This window comes from Ambystoma mexicanum, chromosome 13 (assembly GCF_040938575.1).
Source record: "Ambystoma mexicanum isolate Mex_15411 chromosome 13, UKY_AmexF1_1, whole genome shotgun sequence".
In the NCBI taxonomy this organism is placed as follows: domain Eukaryota; kingdom Metazoa; phylum Chordata; class Amphibia; order Caudata; family Ambystomatidae; genus Ambystoma; species Ambystoma mexicanum.
Window position 1 is genome coordinate 97,101,803 of NC_090938.1, and position 21,648 is coordinate 97,123,450.

A 21,648-nucleotide genomic window follows, 5' to 3' on the forward strand; every position below is an offset into this window, starting at 1 on the left:
CCTTCACATCTTCCTTCACAGGGAATCCGGCATGTGCACTTTGCATGTGCTCCCCCTCTTATAACCCCCCCCCGCCCATACCCGCAATTTCCACAGATTTACGCCACCCCCCACCTTACCTTGCGCTTCCTTGTCACTCGCTGGCACCGGGAACTGTAGCGTTCCCATCGCATCTCCGACTCACAAATGGCTGCCATGCAAAGGATGAAGGAACTAGATGTAGTTCCCTTCTCCCCAATCCATGGTGGCCATCTTTTATTGTAGTTTTTATCACAAGCTGAGAAACGGCGAACGCGCCGTTTCTCAACTTGTGACACAAGCATTATTAGTACCCCGGTACATCATGCCAGGGTAGTAATGGCAATATAACCCTTGCAGGCGGGGGGCATTACCTTGTCAGTGTTACTGAAGCCCCGGGAAATCCCCTGACCGGAAATGCCCCCCCCCCCCCCCCACCCCACCACCGCTCGGGTTAAATTGCTTCATTAAGCACTGGACCATAACTGTTCCTAATGTATGTGTGTGGTTGCCAAACACAGAGCACAGGGCTAAGGTATTTATTGACCTTAAAGCGAGTTCATTCAACTAGATGGCAGGCCGCGCATAATAATCCTACCCTGCAAATATGGAACCTTCCTAAAGAGGCCACCCTTCTTCCCCACCCTACTTTTCAAGTTACGCGAGGGCCACAGACTTTCTTTAAATGGCCATATAGATGGAATCTCTTAAACATTTATTAGGGTTTTAGTACTGCCTTTTACTTTTATGCTGTCTGCTCTGTTTGGTTACAAGGATTGCAAGAAAGTGCAGTTGTACTGCAGTGAGAGCACTCAAGTAGCAGATCAGACTGAATGTTCAGAGGTAATGGGGTCGTATATTCTGTTTAGACCAGTCATATATCATAACTAGACTACCCTGTGTAATAAAACGACCAGTATTCTACCCTAAATAAACCTGTCGTGCATCAGAGCAGTCGAGTGAAAACCAGTCATGCAGCTACCTTCCTGCTTCTACCACGGGTTGGGGAGGGGGGGGGGGATCGCCAGGTAAAAATTGCCACGCTATCCCTACACATGAGAGGAAGAAAGATCGTAAACTAGGGGTGTCTCCGGCAGTGGTTTCCAAACTGGGGGGCCCGAAGGATGTACAGTGGGGCCATAGACACTTGGAAAAGGGATGTTTTTGATCTAAAACATAATTAAGGTGACTGCTTTTAATAGAAAATGGAAGCAGTAGAAAATCTGCTTGTATTTTAAAGAGCCTGGGAAACCCCCCTGGACATCCTTTGGGTCAACCCCTAGATGGGGGGGGGGGGGGTGGTCCAGAAACAATATTTGTACTCAAAGGGGGGCTCGGTATTAAAAAAGATTGAATACCACTGATCTCCAGGAACGGAACAAATGGAGAACAAACGGACCCATCGTTTTTATACCGATGTACATTCATGTGTGTTAAAGATTTTTTAAAAATCAATGTCTAGTTTTTAGAATTTGGAAACCTGTTCAATGATTTAAAGAAGTGTTCAAAATCAACAATACATACAATCACTATATCAAATGAGTGCGAACATCAGAAGACTCATCATTACAGAAAAATAACAGAAAAACCACTAGTGATTCCTGGAAACCTGCTGATTGTACAGTCAACTCTTTGATATGTTTACCCCACTGTTAATTATGACTAGTTCCGGGGGGATTGGCGGGGTGGGGAGGGGCGGGGAGACTACATTCCTGTCCTACCTACATGTTCCTCTCCTCTTACCTTCTTCAGGATAACTCGGGATGATTTTTCTTTGACTGTAGGATGCACCGTTTCCGTCATTATGAACGTTGCTCCTGAGGAATGCGAGTTGCTCCTGAGGAATGCGAGTTGCTTGTGAGTGCTTTCACAAGCACCAGTGATTGAAGTGAGCGGGAACTGTCGGGAGCGGCGTTCCACTACTTCTATTTTTTTCTATTTTAATTCCTCTATTTTTCACGACCATATTCACCATTCTATGTAGGGAATGTGTCCTTCATCTCCTTGTACAAGTGTAAAGTTGTAATAGGAGCCTTTGTTACTAGTCACCTTTGCAATGCCCCGGCTGCAACACTTGTCACATGCTGTACTATACTCCCGCCGACCCTCTCCCCTGCCGAGACCACAGTTCCACTGCTTTTTTCGGTACACTTCTACCACTGGTAAGCACTATTTTTGCATTTTGATGAGGGTATGGTAATGGTTGGAACATTTTTTTAATCTATGAATACTTCTTTAAATAATGTGAAACTGTTCAAGATTTTTTCAAATTCTAAATAGAAGACCTTGTTTTTTTTTTTTCAAATAATATTTCTGGAACGCCCATGTTGGTCTGTTGGTCTGTTTGTTCTCTATTACTTGCCACCTCAATTCTACAGAGTCACACATCGCACTGTTTTTGACTCGAGAACAGTGAATTATCACTAGCCAGTGGCGAGTGTACGTTTTGAGCCCTGCTCTGCAGTATCAATGATAGAGCAGGGACGTGGGCAGGTCCATGGTTACCAATCCTATCTCACCAGGGTATCTCACCAGTAAGAATGCGCAATGGTGGTTGTCTAGGAAACGGTTCTAGGAGTGAGTGGGGAATCTGTGTTTAATTGCTCAAGAACTTGATGCAATCACGCCCATCTCTTGGGAGTGGGTGGGAAGAGGTTGGGTGTCCATTCCAGAGAACGGAGGCCTGTACATGGAGGATTCTGTCCCCAGATGCTATTTATTTTTTTCTGGTGAAGGGAGTACGTTCTCCCTGAATGCCCCTGTTATCTTTATGGTTGAAAGGTACTGGTGAAGTATTCCTGTTGGAGACTTTCCACACATCCGTTATTGGATTGCAGTATATTAGGTAGCCTGCCCAGCATCAACAACGGAGATGTATAAATCTTTAGAAACATGGTGATCAGAATGGCAAGAAATTGAACAATCTCAATCAATTTCCTGATCTATAAGCGATTTATTTTCCAGCTTAAAATAGACTGTGGTGATGAGTTTGAAAGACCTCTCGGTGGTTCACAAAGCATCTCGTCTGTCTCCTCCTCCCTCCCTTGCTGGTTCTTTCCTCCCCAACCCCCCTCCAGCACTATCTGAAATGTCGTCAGGCCTAATATGATAGTCGCTTGTTTTGTGCCTCCCCTACCTTTCTGCAACCCCCTCCCTCACCTCTTGTTTTTTTTCCGGCTCTACCAGAAATGTTGTCAGGCCTAGTGCGGTAGTCGCCTGTCTGTTTCCATTTCCATCCCACTCTCCCCCTCCCTTTCTTAGCTATGTCTTAGCTCCTGCACTATCTGAAATGTCATCAGGCCGAGTACGATAGTTAATTTCACATCCTTACTGTTCATGGCCTGTAAGAATGTCATTGTTTTTTCCCTTGTTCCCTCCCTTGCCTTGAAGCGCTTTGAAACACATTGTGTATAGGTGCTATATAAATAAACTATCATATCATATGTCGCCAGCGCAAGGGTTTATGGACGTAGGAGTTTAAAGCAAGGACTGACAGCCTTCATTTGTGCTGTTTGTAAATCTTGGCAGGTAGTTCTTGGTATTGTAGAATGCTACACATAGAAGTGCTCTGAGCATATATTGTGGTGGTGTGTGTATTCGGTAAAATGGCTTCGAGCAGCATGTTATTGGCATGCAAATACCTGCGCTTAACCATTGAACAATGTGAATATAGTGATAGGTTAAATGACATGAGCAATCCCGAAAGCCACAGCCTGCGGAATGCCAGAAAACCGTAAGGTATTTACAAGATCACTGTAGCGCATAAACTCTTGACTTAAGGTTAAGCGTGTTTGGAGGCGTAAACCTGTTAGCGTATTGGTCCCTTGGCGCCTGCTCGTGCAGGACCGATGGCTGCCATGACAGTGAATGTTGCCCATGCCCTAGAACTAATGGATCAGGGGTCTGTAACGTTTGGGTCGCCACATGTTTTAGACAGCAACACCCATCAGCCCTAGCAGCATAGCAGCAAACATCTGTAGAGCTGCAGGTTGCAGACCCCGGGTTAGATCAATTCTCATTTACGCCCCCACACCTTGGATCTTAAATAAAGCTCCTTCGGTGGACAATGAGCCTATAGAAAGTGGCTCCCAGTAATCAGAGCTCGTAAACCTGACCTCCTGTACACCTAAAACACGTTAGCGGAGATTAAACTTCGGTTTAAATGCTGGGTGGTGACGTCAGCGTTTACTGTAGATTAATTGATTTGCTGCCTTGTGGGTAATCCTTCTACGAGCAGGACTCTGAATACAGTTCATGTCTGGAGCAGAATGGGTCTTGTTTAAAGAAGCCACTTCAGCTTTCAATAGCACTTGGGTGGGTGGGGTGGTCAGCCACACATCTCTTTGCTTCGTGACAGTGGGAGGCCCGCCTTAAATCTATTGATTTATGCGTTTGTGTACAGCACATTCAGAAGAATAGCCCAACCACAACCCCCTCTGGCTGAATACAGAGAAGGGCTTGATCCACTAGGAAACTTGCTTCAAACAGAAGAGGGGGTGTGACTGGCAAGGCAGGATTTATTGACTCGAAGAATTAAACGTTAAATGTAAGACACAAAAAAACGATTTGCAAGCAGTGGGAGGGGGTGAGATCCAAAGATGGCAAAGCAGAATGAACAGAAAGGAAAGTCATCGCCTCACTTCTTTGACCATGCGGCTCAAGAGGTGCTCACGTCCCTGCAGTCTGCAATGCCGGTGTGATGCCGGAAATGCCTTTTGGAGGGGCAGGGCCTCCTAGCTCTTGTCCTACCATTTCTGTGTGTGTTTTCTCTGTTTTCTGCCACTGAGGTCCAGCCTGGACCTCTGGCAGTGCAGCTCTGTATGTTTTCATTTTGGTGAACACCACCCATATGGCACCTATAGGTGGGGGGGACATCCTTGTACCCCTTGTGTGTTTTTTTGGACACATGTGTTTCGCGTGTGGGCTGCTGGCAGCTACATGCTGCCTTGCAGTGGCTCGGAGTGTCCTCCATTTTTTAGACACCCAGGCTCTGCCATAGGAATCAATGAATTCCTGCAATAAGGCAAGATGGCCACTGTGGCCTCTTGGTTTCTATTGCCTTTTACCTTGTTTCCCAATGTCCTGCGAAGCCCTGACTGTGCCCCTTCCTCCTGAATGGTTGCTGGGTGGAAATCCATAAATGGGTCTGAGGCTGCCTCCTGTCAGACTGACTGGAACCTTCCCAGGGGCTATGTGTTGTGGGTACACCCTAGGGGTGGTACCTGTGTGAATGGAGTCTGAAGTGAACTCACTTTGTGTTTTGGGTGTCTGGTTTCTGTGTGTGACACAATGACTGAGACAGCCCCAAATGAAACTGACATGAATGCATTGTAGTGTGCTGAAAGGCTGGGTGCTTATCCCAATCCACATTCTTTGTTATGGGTGTCTGGATGGAGTGAATGGCCCGAATGCCTTTGGGCCCGATTGCCTGCCTTCATAAATGCCCTTCTGCTTGATTGGCTGACTGAGCCTAGCTCAGCCAGAGTGACTGGGGAACAGATGTGTGTATCTGGGCACCTCTCACTTTCAAATGTATTGAGAAGCTGAAGTTGAAGCTGAAGCAAGAAGCTGTTCCTTGAAGCCCAGCTGCATGTCATTTGAAAGCTGCCTTGTTCTTCCAAGGACTGATCCAGAGAGGACCTTCAAAGGAGACCTCTCCCCCAGCTACAAGGGACCATTGTGCAAACTGCTACTCTTCATCCGAAATGCCCTGGAGGCCAGTGCTGTCTGCCTGGTGCCCGGAGAACGGGTCTTCTTCAGTCCTGAAGAGGAGTGCCCGGACATCTCGAGTCAAAGTTCGTTGATGTCACCCAGGGTCTGGAGGTGCGTTTCATTTTCGCTGGAAGCCGTTGCTGTCTACTGTCCAGAAGAGGGGGTACCCTGGCATAGTTGCTGCTGGACACTTTTTTCTGCCAGAGTCTCTGAGTGCAAAGGAAGGTCCATCAGTGGGTTTCCCACCATCAGAAGCTAACGAAGATGTCCAGAAGGTCCAGACTTGGTGAGGGACAGAGGTCTGCACCAGTGGTCGAGTCCAGGTTGTCAGAAAATGTCTAGAGGGCATGCTGGCAGCACCAAAGAACCGGAAGGTGGAAAAGCGTGATATTCTGAAACCCGACACCAAAAGTGACCTATGCAGCCATTGCTGCCAAGAGTCATCGAAAGGTCCCGGGGTCTTTCTCATCTGCCAAACCTTTAAGGAGCCCACACCAAATTTCATCTTCACAGGACTTATACAGTAGGAGAAATCGTTGACCAAAGGAGAGCACTGTGAAGAGCAAAAGTACTGCACTTCAGAAAGACTTTGGTTCCATTTGAAACTTGGATTTAGCATCCCATGGCTCCTTCTTCCAAGGCGGGGGTGGGAGGGAATCCATCCTCGGAGGGATTTGTTGAGTGAATGAGAAACTCTGTCACTTCTCTGCCAAGGCACCAAAGGAACTGTGACGAGGAAGAGCATCTTCTAGTCTCCGGAGTCATCCAGGGGGTCTTTAGATGGTGAGTTTCTGGGCCAGGAAGAGTGGTGCTTTGATCATGGCTGCTTTGTTGGTGATGCAGCCCGTCTTCAACATAATGCTTGCTTGAAGGGTAGCCTGTGCAGCATCTTGAGGATTGGGGTAATCTGGTCAAATTGCGTGTCCCTCGATGAGGCATCCTACAGCAAGCTGGAGGCTTTCAGGGGATCAAGGTTGCATCTGAGATTCCGACCAGTTGGGTGCTGCCACTGTGCAGGTGTGCGATGAGTGGGGATTGGATATCTTTTCAGAAACGCTTGGTACAGAAGAAAGGCATGACTTTGCAGAGGAGAACAAGCTGGTGCCAAGCTGTTTGGGTATCTGTGTTTTAATGGAGAGTTCTCAGTTGATGGTAAAGCTGGGAGATTTTGCACTGGGCCAGAGTTGAAGCATTAGTAAATGGAGCTTGATGTCCGTCAGCCAATTCTCGATTCGTGTACAATAGGTGAGGTTTCCTAGGAGAACGAATTTGGTCTTTGGGGCGCTGAGCTTCCGTAAGGAGCTTGACATAATTGTTGAAATTGATCTTTACGTAAATCATGTACAAAATCTTCTATGTTTTGGATGAAATTGGAGCATTTGCAACCTCAGTGGATATTAAAAATAGAATGTATTTCTCAGTACATACTACTAACTGACTTATCTCTTTAATGAGCGCTTTATTACTATGCAAATCAGCGGTACTCATTTTATCCTCTTTAGAGGTATGAGAGCACAAGATGGATTTCTGTGACCGCTGGGATCAGCAGAACAGGTCACTCAAAACCCACTGCGTCGTCGCACTGCCGTAGATGAAAGTTCAATTACGAATATCCTTGCAGTGACCCATACGGACCATACTTGTTACCCAAAAGTCAAGGTATCACAGCGAAAGCTTAGGACATATTACTCGCTGTTCTGAACAGGATATATGGTGTTCATGGTGGATGCCATCCTGTTGTGTTTCTTTTCTTTTTTCTCAAGGCTGATTTGATCTAATGAGACCAGGACCGATATTGCACAGTGATGGCTCTGTGAAAGGCATTGGTTCCTAAAGTTCATTTTGCAGTATGTGTTAAGCATCCAAACACATTAGGTTGCTAAATGAGCTAATTACGCTTTGAAATCACTAAACCTGAGAATCACAAATTGGCGAGATCTGCTGTGGCTGTGTCTCATCACACTCATTAGATGGCAACAGTTTCTCCCCGCCAGCTGCGAGGACGCTCTCCTGGAATTATTAGCAAAGCTACTAATTCATTAGCCTTTATGGGTGTAGAACCTTGATGTTTCACACTCGGTTCTGGGCAAAGACTGTTTGTGGGGACCGCCTTTTATAGCAGGGATCCACTTATCGGGGCATCTGAATCAAATGATGGCCGAGCCGCCGGATGCACAAGGTTTCTAGAAGAATCCAATTAACTAGTAATATCCTTGATGCTCACAAGCTCAACGATGTAGAGTTTCAACTTTGTGTTAATGGTCTCTGTTGATGGATCAAACAAGATGTGGTCCAATTCTGATGCCGAATGTCCACATTCTCTAATTAAAAAAAAAAGTACATTGGAACTTTAGGTAGCCTGGAAGGGTCATCTGGCCACGTTCGAGCCCCTTCAGGGAACCCTGGCATGGGTATCTTGCCTGGGGGGGTGGTGGGGGATCAGGGTTGGGGTGGTACAGATATGAGCCCACCTTCTGGATGATGTCCTTGATCCAGTCCAGCTTGCATGTCTACAAAGAATGGCCAGCAGTGACCAATTGAGTGCATATTAGAGTGATGGATTTACACTTCCCACACAGGGCATGGCCAAAGCCTTTCCAAACCCCTTCTTACCCACCAGCGCTAGTTGCAGGCGTGCGACAATGTATTCTGATATTAAAGGTGCGTCCTAAACAAACAGTTGGACAAGAGCGCTACTGGCAATTCTATACCAGGAGTTTGGTAAGAGTGGTACAACGATGTCTCTTCCTTGTGCTCTCTCGCTCACGCTCTCTCTGCATATACAAGATGCATATGTACATCGTTGCCAACAACTTTCTGCTCTGTAACATCTAATTTATTAGCAGATGGAAACAATTCTTTGTGAAGAAATCCAACACAATGTTCGGGCTGTAAAGACTAAATGTTGGGCTGCTTGTGTCTAGACAGTGGAGTTTGTCATAGGGAATGTTGAGGCACTCCAGGAGTAGACCATTGGCCATAGTACCTTTGAGCTTCCAATCCCTTATCCTCACTGTGGGAGAAGTGAGGTCTTGATTGTTTATGCCAAGAGTTTCTGTGTGTGTGTAGACGTTTAATTGGTTTGTTTCTACAGTGAGCAGAGTATGTCATCTAGGAACGGCTCATATGGATAGCATCTTCGCACTCTTGAGTGGGGTTGTGGTTTAGTGCTTGGCTCAGCCAAAAGAAGTTATTGTACCAAATTAGAGCGTCGGCGAGAAGATTGGAGTGCCCAGAGTTAACAATGGGATAGCAGCAAATCTGGAATGCACAGAGTAAGTGGAAAGGCGAGGGATTACCAGCAGGTCTTCACCATGCACTTATAATATGGATTAAGGCAGTGGCCTATAAAAGCGCTTTGGTCTTAATGCTCGTAAATACAAAGCTGAATGCGCTTTCATTGCGCATTCGGCTTGGTAAAAATAATCGTAGCCCATACTGCAGAACAGGTGGAGCCGGGGTGTTCCCGCTCCCCTAGTTTGGCGTGATGGGCTACGGGGGTTGCAGGTTTGTCCCCCGTACAATTAAATGTATAGCAGGGGACAAATAGAGGAATTCAGAAAATATTGAGTTACAAAATGCGAGCAAGTTGGCTCTGCTATTTTGTATCTCAAGCTTTTCGGAATACAATCTTTCAACGTAGCTCCTATAAAAGTAAATTGATAGACAAGTTTAAGATGATCATGTGCAGGCTAGGGGTTGAAAATGAGGATACAGAAGTGGTTCTAGAGTAGAGAAATAGAAAACTACGGCACCATCCTCTTCCGATATGCTTTCCAGGCCTGGTTGTGCCAGTTTGGAGCAGCTGCACGTGGGTGGAGGTCCAGAGGAACTCATGCTAGATTTGGTTTTCTTGTATGCCCCGTTTGCAGAGGCGTTGCTAGGGGGGAGCCTAGAGAGGGGGCTATATCCCGGGTCTTTTGGTTGTAGCCCCAGATAGAAGCTCAGGTGCTACAACCAAAATGCTAGCTAGCCCTGAGTCCCGGCTGTCCTGACATTAGCTTACCCCCTGATCTTTTCCCCACTTAGCAACACCCCTGCCCGTTTGTATCTCTTGGTCCGATTTGTAGCAAAAGGGTAGTGAAAACATGAGAAATCAAACTATCCTATTGCACAGAGTATGTAAATTAAAGAACCAGTGGAGTAGGTGCAGATAGATCTGCACTGATTGACACAAACAAATAATCCAGCTTCTTGCCCCCATAATTAGGATGCACAGGTGTGGGTAACCTGGGCTTTGTTGAATGTTAAAGGGAAGTGAAGATCTCCATGGGGAACGCTGCTAAAATGAGGTGGTCAGGCTCTACGTCCTTCAGTGGGTTCACATGTTCTCTGTGCTGAGCGAGGAAGAGGAGGAGGAGGAGGAGGAGGAGGAGGAGGAGGAGGAGGATGAACCACTCAGAAAGGATACAGAGGGGCTTATTGTTGTATGTTAAAGGGAAGAGAAGATCTCCATGGGGAACGCTGCTAAAATGAGGTGGTCAGGCTCTACGTCCTTCAGTGGGTTCACATGTTCTCTGTGCTGAGCGAGGAAGAGGAGGAGGAGGAGGATGAACCACTCAGAAAGGATACAGAGGGGCTTATTTAAAGAGGGTGATGGTGAGAGTATGCGGACATCCAGCAATCCCAGTCGTAGCAAATGTCTACGGTTCCTTGGCCTTGCACCTCTACCCCACTAGGTGTGGGTTTCATGGCATGAAGATTGAGCTTGAAGACCTCGCATTATTTTTAGTTTGGCTTGTTTAGGTGTAGCTTTATAAACAGTTCTTAGACTAAACTAATGAAATGGAATACTCTATAGAAAAGTGGCACTCCTTGATGTTTATCCAGTCTCTTGTGTCAATTGTATTGATTAGTTGTGATTGGTCAGTTTCAAGCAGAATATTCTCTCTACCTCTCTAGACTCTTCCGGGACAAACTCCATGCTTGTTAAGTGCTTTGCTGAACAGAGAGCTGGTGGTCGATCACTTTCCTCGGCTGGCTCCCCCTGTGGAACAGCCTCCCTCTCCCTCTGCGTCTTGAGCAAGACCTCCTTAAATTCAGAAAAAACCTCTTCCTTCTCCTCTTCCCTGCTAATCTCACAGCAGCGTGACGGATGTGCAGCATCCTTGTGTCCTCGGTGCCTTGACCCCCACCCCCACATCTCTCATCACAGCTGCTGTCTTCTACTGCACTTACTTGGGCTCACCCTACCCATGGGTGGTTGCACTTACGTTATGCACTTACATTCTTCTTCTCTTTGCACTTTACCAGAGCACTTCTCCATGAGCACCTTAACCCCCTCCCCCAGCCCCCTGCACTGGCACGTTCTGAACATTCACAAGGCATAGTAGGTTTGTCTCCCCTCCCTGTTATTCTCATGATTTATTTGTGCTATTAATGCAATTATTTATCCTTTCTGTATTTCGTTGTCTACCAGCCCCTGTCACCGCCCTGTTTGCCTTGTGGGCGCTTTAAAACAGCGTTGCTAATTGCATGCAAAAAAGTTGTGCTAATGGGAAAGGGTTAATTGCGACCATGCAACTAATCCTTGTTTAGATTCATGCGCCATATACAGCTATGCGTCATAAAACCTTCAAGATCTTTATTTCTAAGCACTGCAACATCCGCACTTCAATTACAGCAGTTCTGCTGGTCTCATTTGTATAGAAAAGGTAAACGAATGTTAAATTGTTTTTCATTGTACTGGAACCATTTGTATAGTTGTAATATATGAAAGTTGTAGTGCAGGGGACCATGCCCGCCTATAGAAAAGTCCAAACTGTTGGCTTTGCTGTTGGCTGTAGATTGCGCATCATACCGTAAACTACATACTTAACCCGTTGACAAAATTAGGAAACATTCATCAGAACTCTTAAAGTGATCAGAAGGTTCACGTCGTGGTAACCTTTCATATCATATCTATCCGCTAGATCTGGCCGGCAACCTCAATGAACATTTGTGTATGTGGGTTTGATCCATGGAAGACTGATAACGGAATTGGCACCAGACCATTGGCGCACGTCATGCCATGTCATTCTGTACTTGCGTGTTGAGCAAGAATGCTGATCCTGGACATACAAATCCTTTCGGGCCATAGAGTTTGGGCATCAAGTGTTTATGAATTGGAAGACGCGAGGAAAAAGGTTTTAAACATTTACATTGTGTGAAGGTGCAAAAGTAAGTCTCGGACACAAAGGTGGCATGTTTTTGGGTAGAAATTTTTATTATATTGGAGAAATGCCTCTGTCCCTAAAACGAAGAGGGGGTTTCCCTGCCTTTAACTAAACTAAGGAAATTGTCACAATGTCCAAATGATAAAGTGCATCACGGCTGTGTCCCAAAAAGCCTACTTCTGCCCCTAACACTAATAACCTAAACCATCAGTCCAATGATCATCTCTTCCTAAAATAAAGTGTTCCGTGTAGTGTTCCAACCAAACAATTTGCAGTCTCTTGGCCGATATCAAGTGGCAAAAATAAAGCAATGTTCAAAACTGTAGAACTGCAAGGCTAGGTTAGTAATCCTTTCCCTGGAAATCATTCTCATTGGTTCTCTCGCCCTTTTTGGGCCCGTCAGGCCTCTACTTGATTGACCAAATGTCAATAGGCAGTTCACAAGAATATGCTCCTGTAGTGACCAAGCAGTGCCTCTACCGAAGACCCTAGCCGACTTGGCAGAAGACTGCATGGCGGTGCCACTATGGGCCGTAAACGGGTAGCGGTTGCAACTCCTCCATGAAATGCCCCATCTTATTTTCAGATAAAGACTCGCGCAAGTGTAGATTTCATGCATTTCAGTTAACCTTCTGGCCCAATGTGTGCTTTAAAGCACTAATAAAATGTTGTGTGTGTGCTTGGGCCCTTCTGAACCTTTATGCACTGGCAGTTTAGATCTAGAGTTCTTCTCCTGACAGCGAACATCAACCTTCGCGTCATTTTTAATTGGGTCTTCTCCAAACCCCTTGGACCACTGCTCACTCTCGTTATCCTAGAATTTAACCAGCAGCCATTGCCCATTAATTGACGTGTTCTCCTGTCGCGTTTCATCTGATCGCCCATTATGAAAGCTGTGCTTTGAGGAAGTGGCTGTCGGATCTCCACGAGTGAACACTTTTCACAGACTAGAAGAGTAGACTGTTAGTGGAGTTTTTTGTCTTCTTTCCCCTGCGACTGAAACACTAGTTTGCGGAATGAAAGGCTGACTTGGAGAATCAGTGTTGATGCCTTCGTGAGGAGCTTTGCTTTATGTGCAGTAACATGAAGACACCCAATTTGCCACCAGTGCACTTGCCTTCTTTTTTCCCTCCAGCCTTTCATGTTCCAGGCTTCACAAATTCACAAGGGCTTCCATTTAACTTCAGACTAACTTTGTTTCTTCATCTTACATTATTCCCTGCCCTAGATTTGAGCTCTTTCTTCACAGGAGACTTCCCGCGTGTGCCTTCTTCCTTCCTACTTGAAATCATTGTAGTTTGGAGAAATGTTATATCTCCCTGTTGGCCAAATTCTCTAAGACTAGGCTCGCCTACCTCCCCCGCCGCACATCCCCATGGAAATCAGCAGTGAAGAGAAACTTAAGTGTGTGTTTTTCTTTCATTCCAGGCACCACCAGATCTCCAAGAGACGGGGAGGTCCCAGGCGTCGATTACAATTTCATCCCTGTTGAGCAGTTCAAAGCACTGGAGGAGAGTGGAGCGCTGCTCGAGAGCGGGACCTACGATGGTATGTAAGAAAGCTCTAAACCATTGCAGAATGTGATCTTATCGCAGGGAGGAGGACATTTATTCTGTACTCGTTAGGTTTTCAAATACTTTCTACTATGATAATGTTGGTTTAACACATAGTACAACTGTGGACCAAGCTTTTTGAAGGCTTATATATTAGCACATGCTCTATATTTCTATTGCGTATGTGCTCTTGGTTTAACAGCCGACATCTTACCCATTAGACCCCCATCGCCTTATGTCTTTTGAACAAATTGTTATGCAAGTAAAATGCCACAATTGCATTATCTCGTAGAGGGAGAGCGGGGGATTTTGATCCATACCCACTCGTTGTCAAACGCCAATAGCAAATGTGGGAGCAGCCCTTTCTCGTTTTTGGTGCAAACGGCATCTCAACTGAAGTTTTTTGTAAATCCTGCGGTTAATCATTGCCGCCCAAGCATTATGCGCATATCTTCAGTCGATGAAAGAGTCTGGTTTTGAATCCCAGGGTTCTCTGCCTCACTATTAATGTTTGGTTACTGTGGTAAGCCCAAGCAATGATGCCTGACACTATTTCAGTCGATATCCTCACTGGGAAGGAGTTGGGTAGAATGCCTATAGGAATTAGGAAATATACATAAATAAGGTTTTTACCAAATCATACAGTGTCAGTGATGGGACAACAGTGTGAACCTTAACAGGTGACCAACTCTTCCATTAAAGAAGTGTCCAAATCCTAAACTTTCTAACCTGTTCTTAAGAGACCTTGTGCCTCCAGTAACCCACTATTCTACAATACAATGTCTAAATGTGTGTCAAACGTAAGTTCCACTGACTTACCTTAATGAGTCCCTGGCCTCCTGGCTACACTAAGCTAAAGCACAAATCTTTCAAGGATCTGCCCGCAATCGGTGTCGACAAATCCTACTCTCAAAATGTCCAATCCTAGCTTAACACAACATATATTTTTCTGCAAAGGCTCTTCCAGACGTTGTTCATGGTCTGGGCTCCCTTATAAGTAGCCAGGCTTTTGTAGCCTTCCCTTATAGGTCTTGCCCATACATTGAGTGTCCCAGCATCCACTCTACGTCTCACAGCACTCATTTCAGGTCTCTTCCAGAGCTTGGGCTTCTCAGCATTCACTTTAGAGCTCCCTCAGACCATGGAATTCTCAGCATTAATGGGTATTCCCCCCTGCTTTCATGGCCCTTATCAGGCATATAGTACTCTTACTTTGCTGCCAGAGGTTCTTCTTCTCACTTCCCTCTGCTCCGTGGAATCCGTTATCAGCTACCGCCATTCTGGTGCAGTCTCTGGTCTTTGCACAACAGTGTTTCACCTGAATGAGTTTCAGCAGATGACTCCTGGCTTCCCACATGGCAGTTTCTCGGTGTATCCAGGGTCCCTGAATCGGCTCAGCTGGTTCCTTTCAGTACTCTAGCCTCTCTGGATGTTGTCACCCCTTTTATTGTCCTGCGTTGTGGGGTACCCATTTAGCAGGCCCGGGATTGCTTTCTCCCTGGAGCCGCCTATGTTGGGTCTTTGGGTTGGCCTTGTTGGGAAGGGTTTCTCTCATTGGTTGGGATTGGATGTAAGACTATAAATGGGGAGGGGCATTCTGTGCAAACAAACGTGCTAATAATATGACATATGGCTCTGTGGAGTCCCTCTTGTTTTGCCCCATCAAGCCTAAACTTCTTGCCTGTTTTTGAGTGAACAGCGTGCTGTCTCTATCCCTAGGTGTGCTGTTCATTCAGAACATCCACAAACCTCTGTGTTTCTACGTTCCGTATTTCTTATCAAACACTAGTAGGCGCATTCCTTTCTGCATTCAGGCCGCTCATGATCCCAGGGATTTCCTATTCCATCCTGTTTCTTTTATTGTGAGCTGTCATATTGGATGTTGGGAATTTAAGTGCTCTGTCTGTTCACGTGGGAGTGATCTCCCCACGGAACGTAGCAATACACAGCATCTCGGAGGGCATGTGTAGCTTCCCTTTGCTTCCACCCTTTGGAAGGCACACCGGGTAGCGGCTGGACAAACCCAGTCCCTTTAACTCCAATCCTCAGAAGATGTGAAGAGTTCCTCCAACTCATCACATCAAAGAGCAATACTTATCATGGGGTGTACTTTTCCTTTGAATTCCAGTGTGCGTAAAAAAGCATATTACGTAGCATAAAGGTTGGAATGTTCACTACAACCCAACAGACTTGAATTGAATATTGTTACAAGGCTCCATTCAACAAGATCAAACCAACTTGGATGTCAAAGGTTTGAAACTCAGTAGGGAGTTGTGAGGAAATCCCATTTCTAAAGCCAGGAAATGGCGTGCAAGGAAGGCTTGGGCTGTAGAGGCCACCACATTTGTGATGCCAACCTTGGAGACGGTAAATAAAGAGACCCCCAATTCCCTCTTGCCTAACCCCCAAACTTTGTGTTCAGGCCTCTTTCGGGCCCCCAGATATTAGTCATAAATAAAATTCATATTATGAATAAGTCACACTGAGTGCAGTTAAAGGGACCGGATTGCGATCGGGGGACAAGGAGCGAGGAAAAACTGCATGCTGTGGGACAGGCATGGTATCAAGAGAGACACAGACGAAGATATTAGTTTCAAAACCTTTATTTACTAAGGCTCCTGGGTTGGTGTAATGCCTGACTGACCCTAACTCTAAAGGGATGTTTCCTTTAACTGATGTTTCTAAGGGTCCTCGAGCTCTAAGAGTCCAAAACATTCTGTTTGTGTGTAAACATATGCTTGGCCTCACTCTTTACAAAAAAAGTTAGAAAGTCTTTAAAAAGCTAAAATAGTGGCTCAACAGAAATAGGAAACAAAGGGTGGTTTCAGGTGCCTTTCGCACCCTGTGTGGGGTGGTCAGCTTCACAGAAAATGAGTTCAATCATCAAAGGGCTGTTCATCAGACCTTCTCCATAGTTCTTGTCGCAGTTTTACACTTTCAAATGTCTTAAGTTCCCTGGGATTCTTTCCCCAAGCTTCATCTCTTCCAAGTTCCAAAACACAATCACAAATAAATATACACAGTTCCTTTCTAAGCTCCTCTGAGTTCCTTTTCCCAAGCTTTAACTCCTTTAGCATCAAAACCAACAAATATTAAAGTTTGTTAGGCCACTCGGGGTCCCTTTCCCAAGTTTCAATATCTTCAGAGTCACAAAATAATAGGTATTCCACTTAATTAGGCCTCTCAGGGTTTCCTTCCCCAAGTTTAGGCCCCTCTTGGATTCAAACACAAGTTCAGCTTGTCAGGAAGTACATTTCCCTTTTATATTCAGTTATTTCATGTACATTTAACGTGTACGGGTACATCAGAGACTTTGTAGTCAAGTGCCTGACCATGCCTGACTCTTGCCTGGCTCTATTAATGGGACAGCCCAGAGGTGTTATGTAGCAGGCCTCTTTTTGCATCTCCATGTTGTTCCGATGGCTAATCTTCATTGCTACCGATCGCCTCTTCCTTATCCCAATACATGTTGGAAATGAGGGGGGGATGGTATGAGATTGAACCCCCCCTAAAGGCTGAGACAGAGTGTGATGTATGATATCAAATGATTGGTGTTTCTAATTTCTTCTGATTGGGAGTATTGCGGTAGTTGTAATGAATGGGTGTTTGTTCCAATTTCCCTAGTCTTAGAGTCTTATTAGAGGACGATGACCGGGAAGGAGAAAGTTGGGTTACAGAATACCCTCTGGGTTGTGAGGCAAGAGAAAAAAAGGTTAGTGTTAGGTTTTGGATGAAGATTTTGTTTACTTTTTAGATCTGGTTTTCTCCATCTTCCTTCCTTTTTAGGGAAAGTGAAATACAGGTGGGAGCTAAGCCCAAAGCAGTCTACTTTTTCCTGAGAATGCTACGCCAAGCACTTCCTTATATTCCTAATGAGGCTCATGCCGCTGTGGTAGGGGCATTAGCTAGTGCCCACTTTGACTATTGTAACAGTCAATTGATGGGCATCCCTTCCAAACAACTTCAGTGACTTCAGAGAGCCCAGAATGCGCCCATTAGACTGATATTTAAATCAGGCAAATTTACCCATGTATCATCTTATCGGAGAGAGCTACATTGGCTCTCAATTGCCGACCGTATCAAATTTAAAGCGGCCTGCATTATTTTTAAATGCATTAATGGCATCGATCCTCTGTACCTGAGAGAGCTAATTCAGCCTTATCACGCAGTAAGACTATTACGCTCCAGTGACAGTCATCGTCTGGTCATTCCCCATTCAATTTGTACCTCTAGAGGTGACAGAAGATTTTCTGTCTTCGGTCCTAGGCTGTGGAACTCTCTACCTTTGCAACTTAGGACCATGAGCTCTCTTCTGCAATTCCGCCGAGCACTGAAAACCTTTCTTTTTAGGTAGATAGCCCTGCTTTTTTGGGGGGATCTGTTTCAATCTATATATTCTACCACTGCTGTAGTCATCTGCGCCAAAATACGATTAAGTTCGTCACGTGCGCGTTACAAATGAAAAAAAACAAAATCAAATCAAGTCATGGGGTACGATGGGGTCTGGGTGACAATATCCCATGAAAGTAGGAGGGTAGGATGAATTGGGCCAAGGTATGGGGGAGTACCATGTCTCGCCTTCAGGCGCTCTCCTCGCAGACCCCAAGGACCCTCTGCCCAGGTGATCCTCCTTCGCTTGTCTGCCCCCAGGGTTGGGATGCAAGAGCGATGGCCCTTCCCTGGCCACCTGAGCAAAGAATCTGCTGGATTTATTTATGAGAACGCCCTCTGGTTTCTCACAATGCCCACAGTCTGCAAACGCAATTGTGCATTTGTGTCGACCAAATACTCCTGACCACGAGTCAGACAACAGGCACCCATAGCACCCTTGAACAGCACTGTGGGGATTGCTAGTGAACCGCATGCTGCCTGGAGGGAAGCAAGGAGAAAAGTGGCAGCTTCCTATTTTGAAGATGGTGGGCATACATTTTATAGTCTCAGCCCACAGAGCTGAGGGCCAAAGATGCACTCAACATCAGCTGGCACAGAAAGCCAATACTCCCAGGCAGGTGTTCCAACCAAAACCCTTTTCACCATTACAGACTGGATATGAAAGAGAACTGCTATTAGCAGAAAAGGCGGTAGTTTAGAGATTGGTTGGCAGTGGGGAGGTGTGCAGAGGTGGGTAGAGACGAGGAAGGATAAGAGAAAGGCAAGCATAGAGAATGGTAAGACCATAATAGAGATAGATGAAGAAGGAAGATGGAAAGAAAGGTGAGAGCCAGCAAGGGAGGGCATTGGAGAATGTTATCAAAGGGAAAGGTAGGGTTTGAGGAAAACATGGCTCGGAGAAGGAGATGGTCATCTCCTTGAAGCACTTGTGTATAAACACTTTATAAATGCCATATCATATCATATATCATCCGAGGCAGAGGAAGCTGGAAGCTAAATGAAGAAGTTGACAGTGGGCAGTGAGGTCTACACTGAAAACCCAGCACTATCCAAGCCATGAGGGCCAGTGGCTGTAATGGGTGCAGCCAGGGCTAGTGAAGCTGGGCAAGAGGGAGTAATGCTAGACCCTTAAGACACAAATAGAAGCATGGAGACTGAGAGGAGAGGCTAGCGGGTGTCCAAGTCTGATTCTGGTAAAGCTGGAAAGTCGACCTAGGTTAATAATGACTTGCTCCCAGAATCGGAGTTCTGAGAAAACCAAAGGTGAATCCGAAAGAGAAGAGAATATAACGGGCTAGCCAAGCGCCATACTCTTGACACTGATGGTATTGCTAGAACCCCATGAAGGAATCCAAAGGGATCGCCCCGTGGTGAGAGGGATCCAGGGAGAAGGCTTGTGGTACTGAGCCTCAAGGACTCATTTGTAAACCAAACCCAGAAGGCTCGTTGGGAAGGGGAAACATTTGCCAAAGCCAAATTCAAAGTTTCCCGGAGACTAGAAGCTGGTCGCCTCCCAGATGTACTGAGCCCAGAGAACATTGAAACCGAGAAGAACCTGTGGTGAGCTCCTAAGACACCTGAATGTGCAACTGTTGGGAAGGACGTGGACTGGTGACGGGTATTGTACCCGACCAGACCCCCTTGGCTGGGGGCTTATAATAATAGCAGTCAACCTGGGACAGATGGTGAAGACATCAACTGGCATCTGTGGATCAAGCAATCATTTTCTAGGACACAAAGGTTCGCTCGCATTCACCAGAAGGCAGTCCCTGGAACCATGAATCCCGGAGAACGATGGCGACTCTACCGAATGCTTTCAGAGACACTTGCCCTGATCACAAGCTAAGATAGTCCAAGACAATTGGACTTGCCACCATCTTTACAAATTCATGCAGTGGCCTTTTAGGCACTTTCCTCACAGACTTATTGCTACTATTTCTTTAATTAAAATCTACTTCCCGCTTCAAAATGATGCATTGTATAAATAATTCAGTGACGTGGCAGAGGGATTTTCTGTACAAAAGGCAAAACAAGCAGAGGATAATGAGAACAAGGGAGCCCAAGGGGTGATGCACTGAGATGTCAACCGTGGCAATGGGAAGTCCGACGTGAAAATTAAAGATGGAGGAACCAGAGAGTAAGCAAGAAACTAAGATCTACAAATGACTCCTTGGACAGGGTGTATTGCTTCCCCCCCATATTACCACCATACAGATGGAAGGGAAGGCATGGTAATGGCAGGAGAAGGACCTTCTGGATAACGTGGCTGCTTCCGACAACCCTTACGCTAGTGCAACCCCTTTTCCACAGTGTGACCTACATAAATGTGTATCCACTCTAATGTGAGCATTTTAAATGGTCAAGCACTGTCAGCATTGCTACTTAAAATGCACCATATTAGCCCAGCGTAGTCCATGCAATTTATTCTATCAAATCAATTCGCACAGAGCAAGAGGGGTACTCTTGATTTACACCTGCTAGAACTCCTCACCTTCGTCAAGCACTGCACAAATGCTGGGTACCTTCCCAACCATAGACCGTAGAAACCACTGCTACTGTGACATTATGATCACAAAACTTCCACCCAGGACCTCTTGTATGCAATAAGAATATGAACATGCTTGGCACATTATTAGTCGTTTATAGTGCCAAAATACTTCAGGTTCCATGTGTTAATATCGCCAGAATAATCTCCCCATGCAAAATGGCAACGTTTTTTTGCATCGATATTAACCCATGGAACCTGCAGTGGACACCTCTGCAACCCAAATATTTTTTTAAAGGGGGGGGGGGGGGGAACACCCCCATCCCATTTACCCCATAAATGATCTCCACTTATATAGCCTATGGCTGTTCCCGATGACCATATATATATGGCAATACTATTGGTGGGGATAATATTACCTGATACCCTTTATATAAGTATGTATAGAGTGCTCTTCAGGCTTATGATCCAATGTGGCATTAGTCGTCAATGGAAGGCTTACGGCAACCTAATATCGCTTATGAAGCATGTGGGGTGGTGGGCGAGTGGTCGGCTTTTGCCACTTCAAGGCTTACGATCCAGAGCACTCTTCAGCAGGCAGGTAAACCAATTCCCCATCTCCTTGTTTTTAAGCTTTCGTGATCTTGCCTCTGCCTGATATTTCATCCTTTGATTTCTTGCATCGTAATTGTGGCAGTGTGCGCGTGCAAAAGCAGGAACACACCAAAAAACACTGAAAGTGGATGCACATATGCCATGAGGTGGTCACCTGTTTGGATTCGAACTTGGGACCATAAGATCAAACACAGAACCCTGTAGTGGATGCATTAATGTCCTACTCCTTGCACGCTGTCCCCTTCAGTCTTCATTCATGAGGTTATTAAGGCACTTCTTCATAAATTGTGTGACTCCACACCCACGTCTGCCAATCTTTGAGAGCTGAGATGCAGGGTGCGTTGGGTCCAAGTGAAGGCCATGCTCTGAATCCCTATTAGATAGCTTGGGGGCAAAATGGAGGCATGGGAAGTCTAACGTCAGAAAATGCATAACAAAATTACAGTAGTTAATTCGTGAATATGAGACTGTCGAGAGATATTGCACTTTTGATGATTTGACAGCGCAGCATTAAAATCATGTAATGATTCATGGCCCGCGCGCAAGAAACTGAGCGCGTTTGCGCTCATTACTCCTGCTCCGCTATTACTGCGAATGTGCCTGAGGAGGGCCAAATGAACCTAGCAGCCTTTCTTGCTATGTCACGGGTCATTATTTTTCAGTTTGATTCAACGCCTTAACAAATTTGGCCAGAACGCCCTGGAAACCTAATGTGTCC

The 21,648-nt window shown here is 45.8% G+C and overlaps 1 protein-coding gene across 2 annotated transcripts in view; it reads left to right on the forward strand.

The window, feature by feature from the left end:
* The window catches only part of MAGI3 (membrane associated guanylate kinase, WW and PDZ domain containing 3), a 1,006,442-nt gene that overhangs the window by 489,545 nt on the left and 495,249 nt on the right, over positions 1-21,648 (forward strand). For both annotated transcript variants that reach the window (XM_069633359.1, XM_069633360.1), the window contains exon 3: positions 13,314-13,433. In XM_069633359.1, the coding sequence (XP_069489460.1) occupies positions 13,314-13,433 (120 nt within the window). The remainder of the gene's footprint in view (positions 1-13,313; positions 13,434-21,648) is intronic.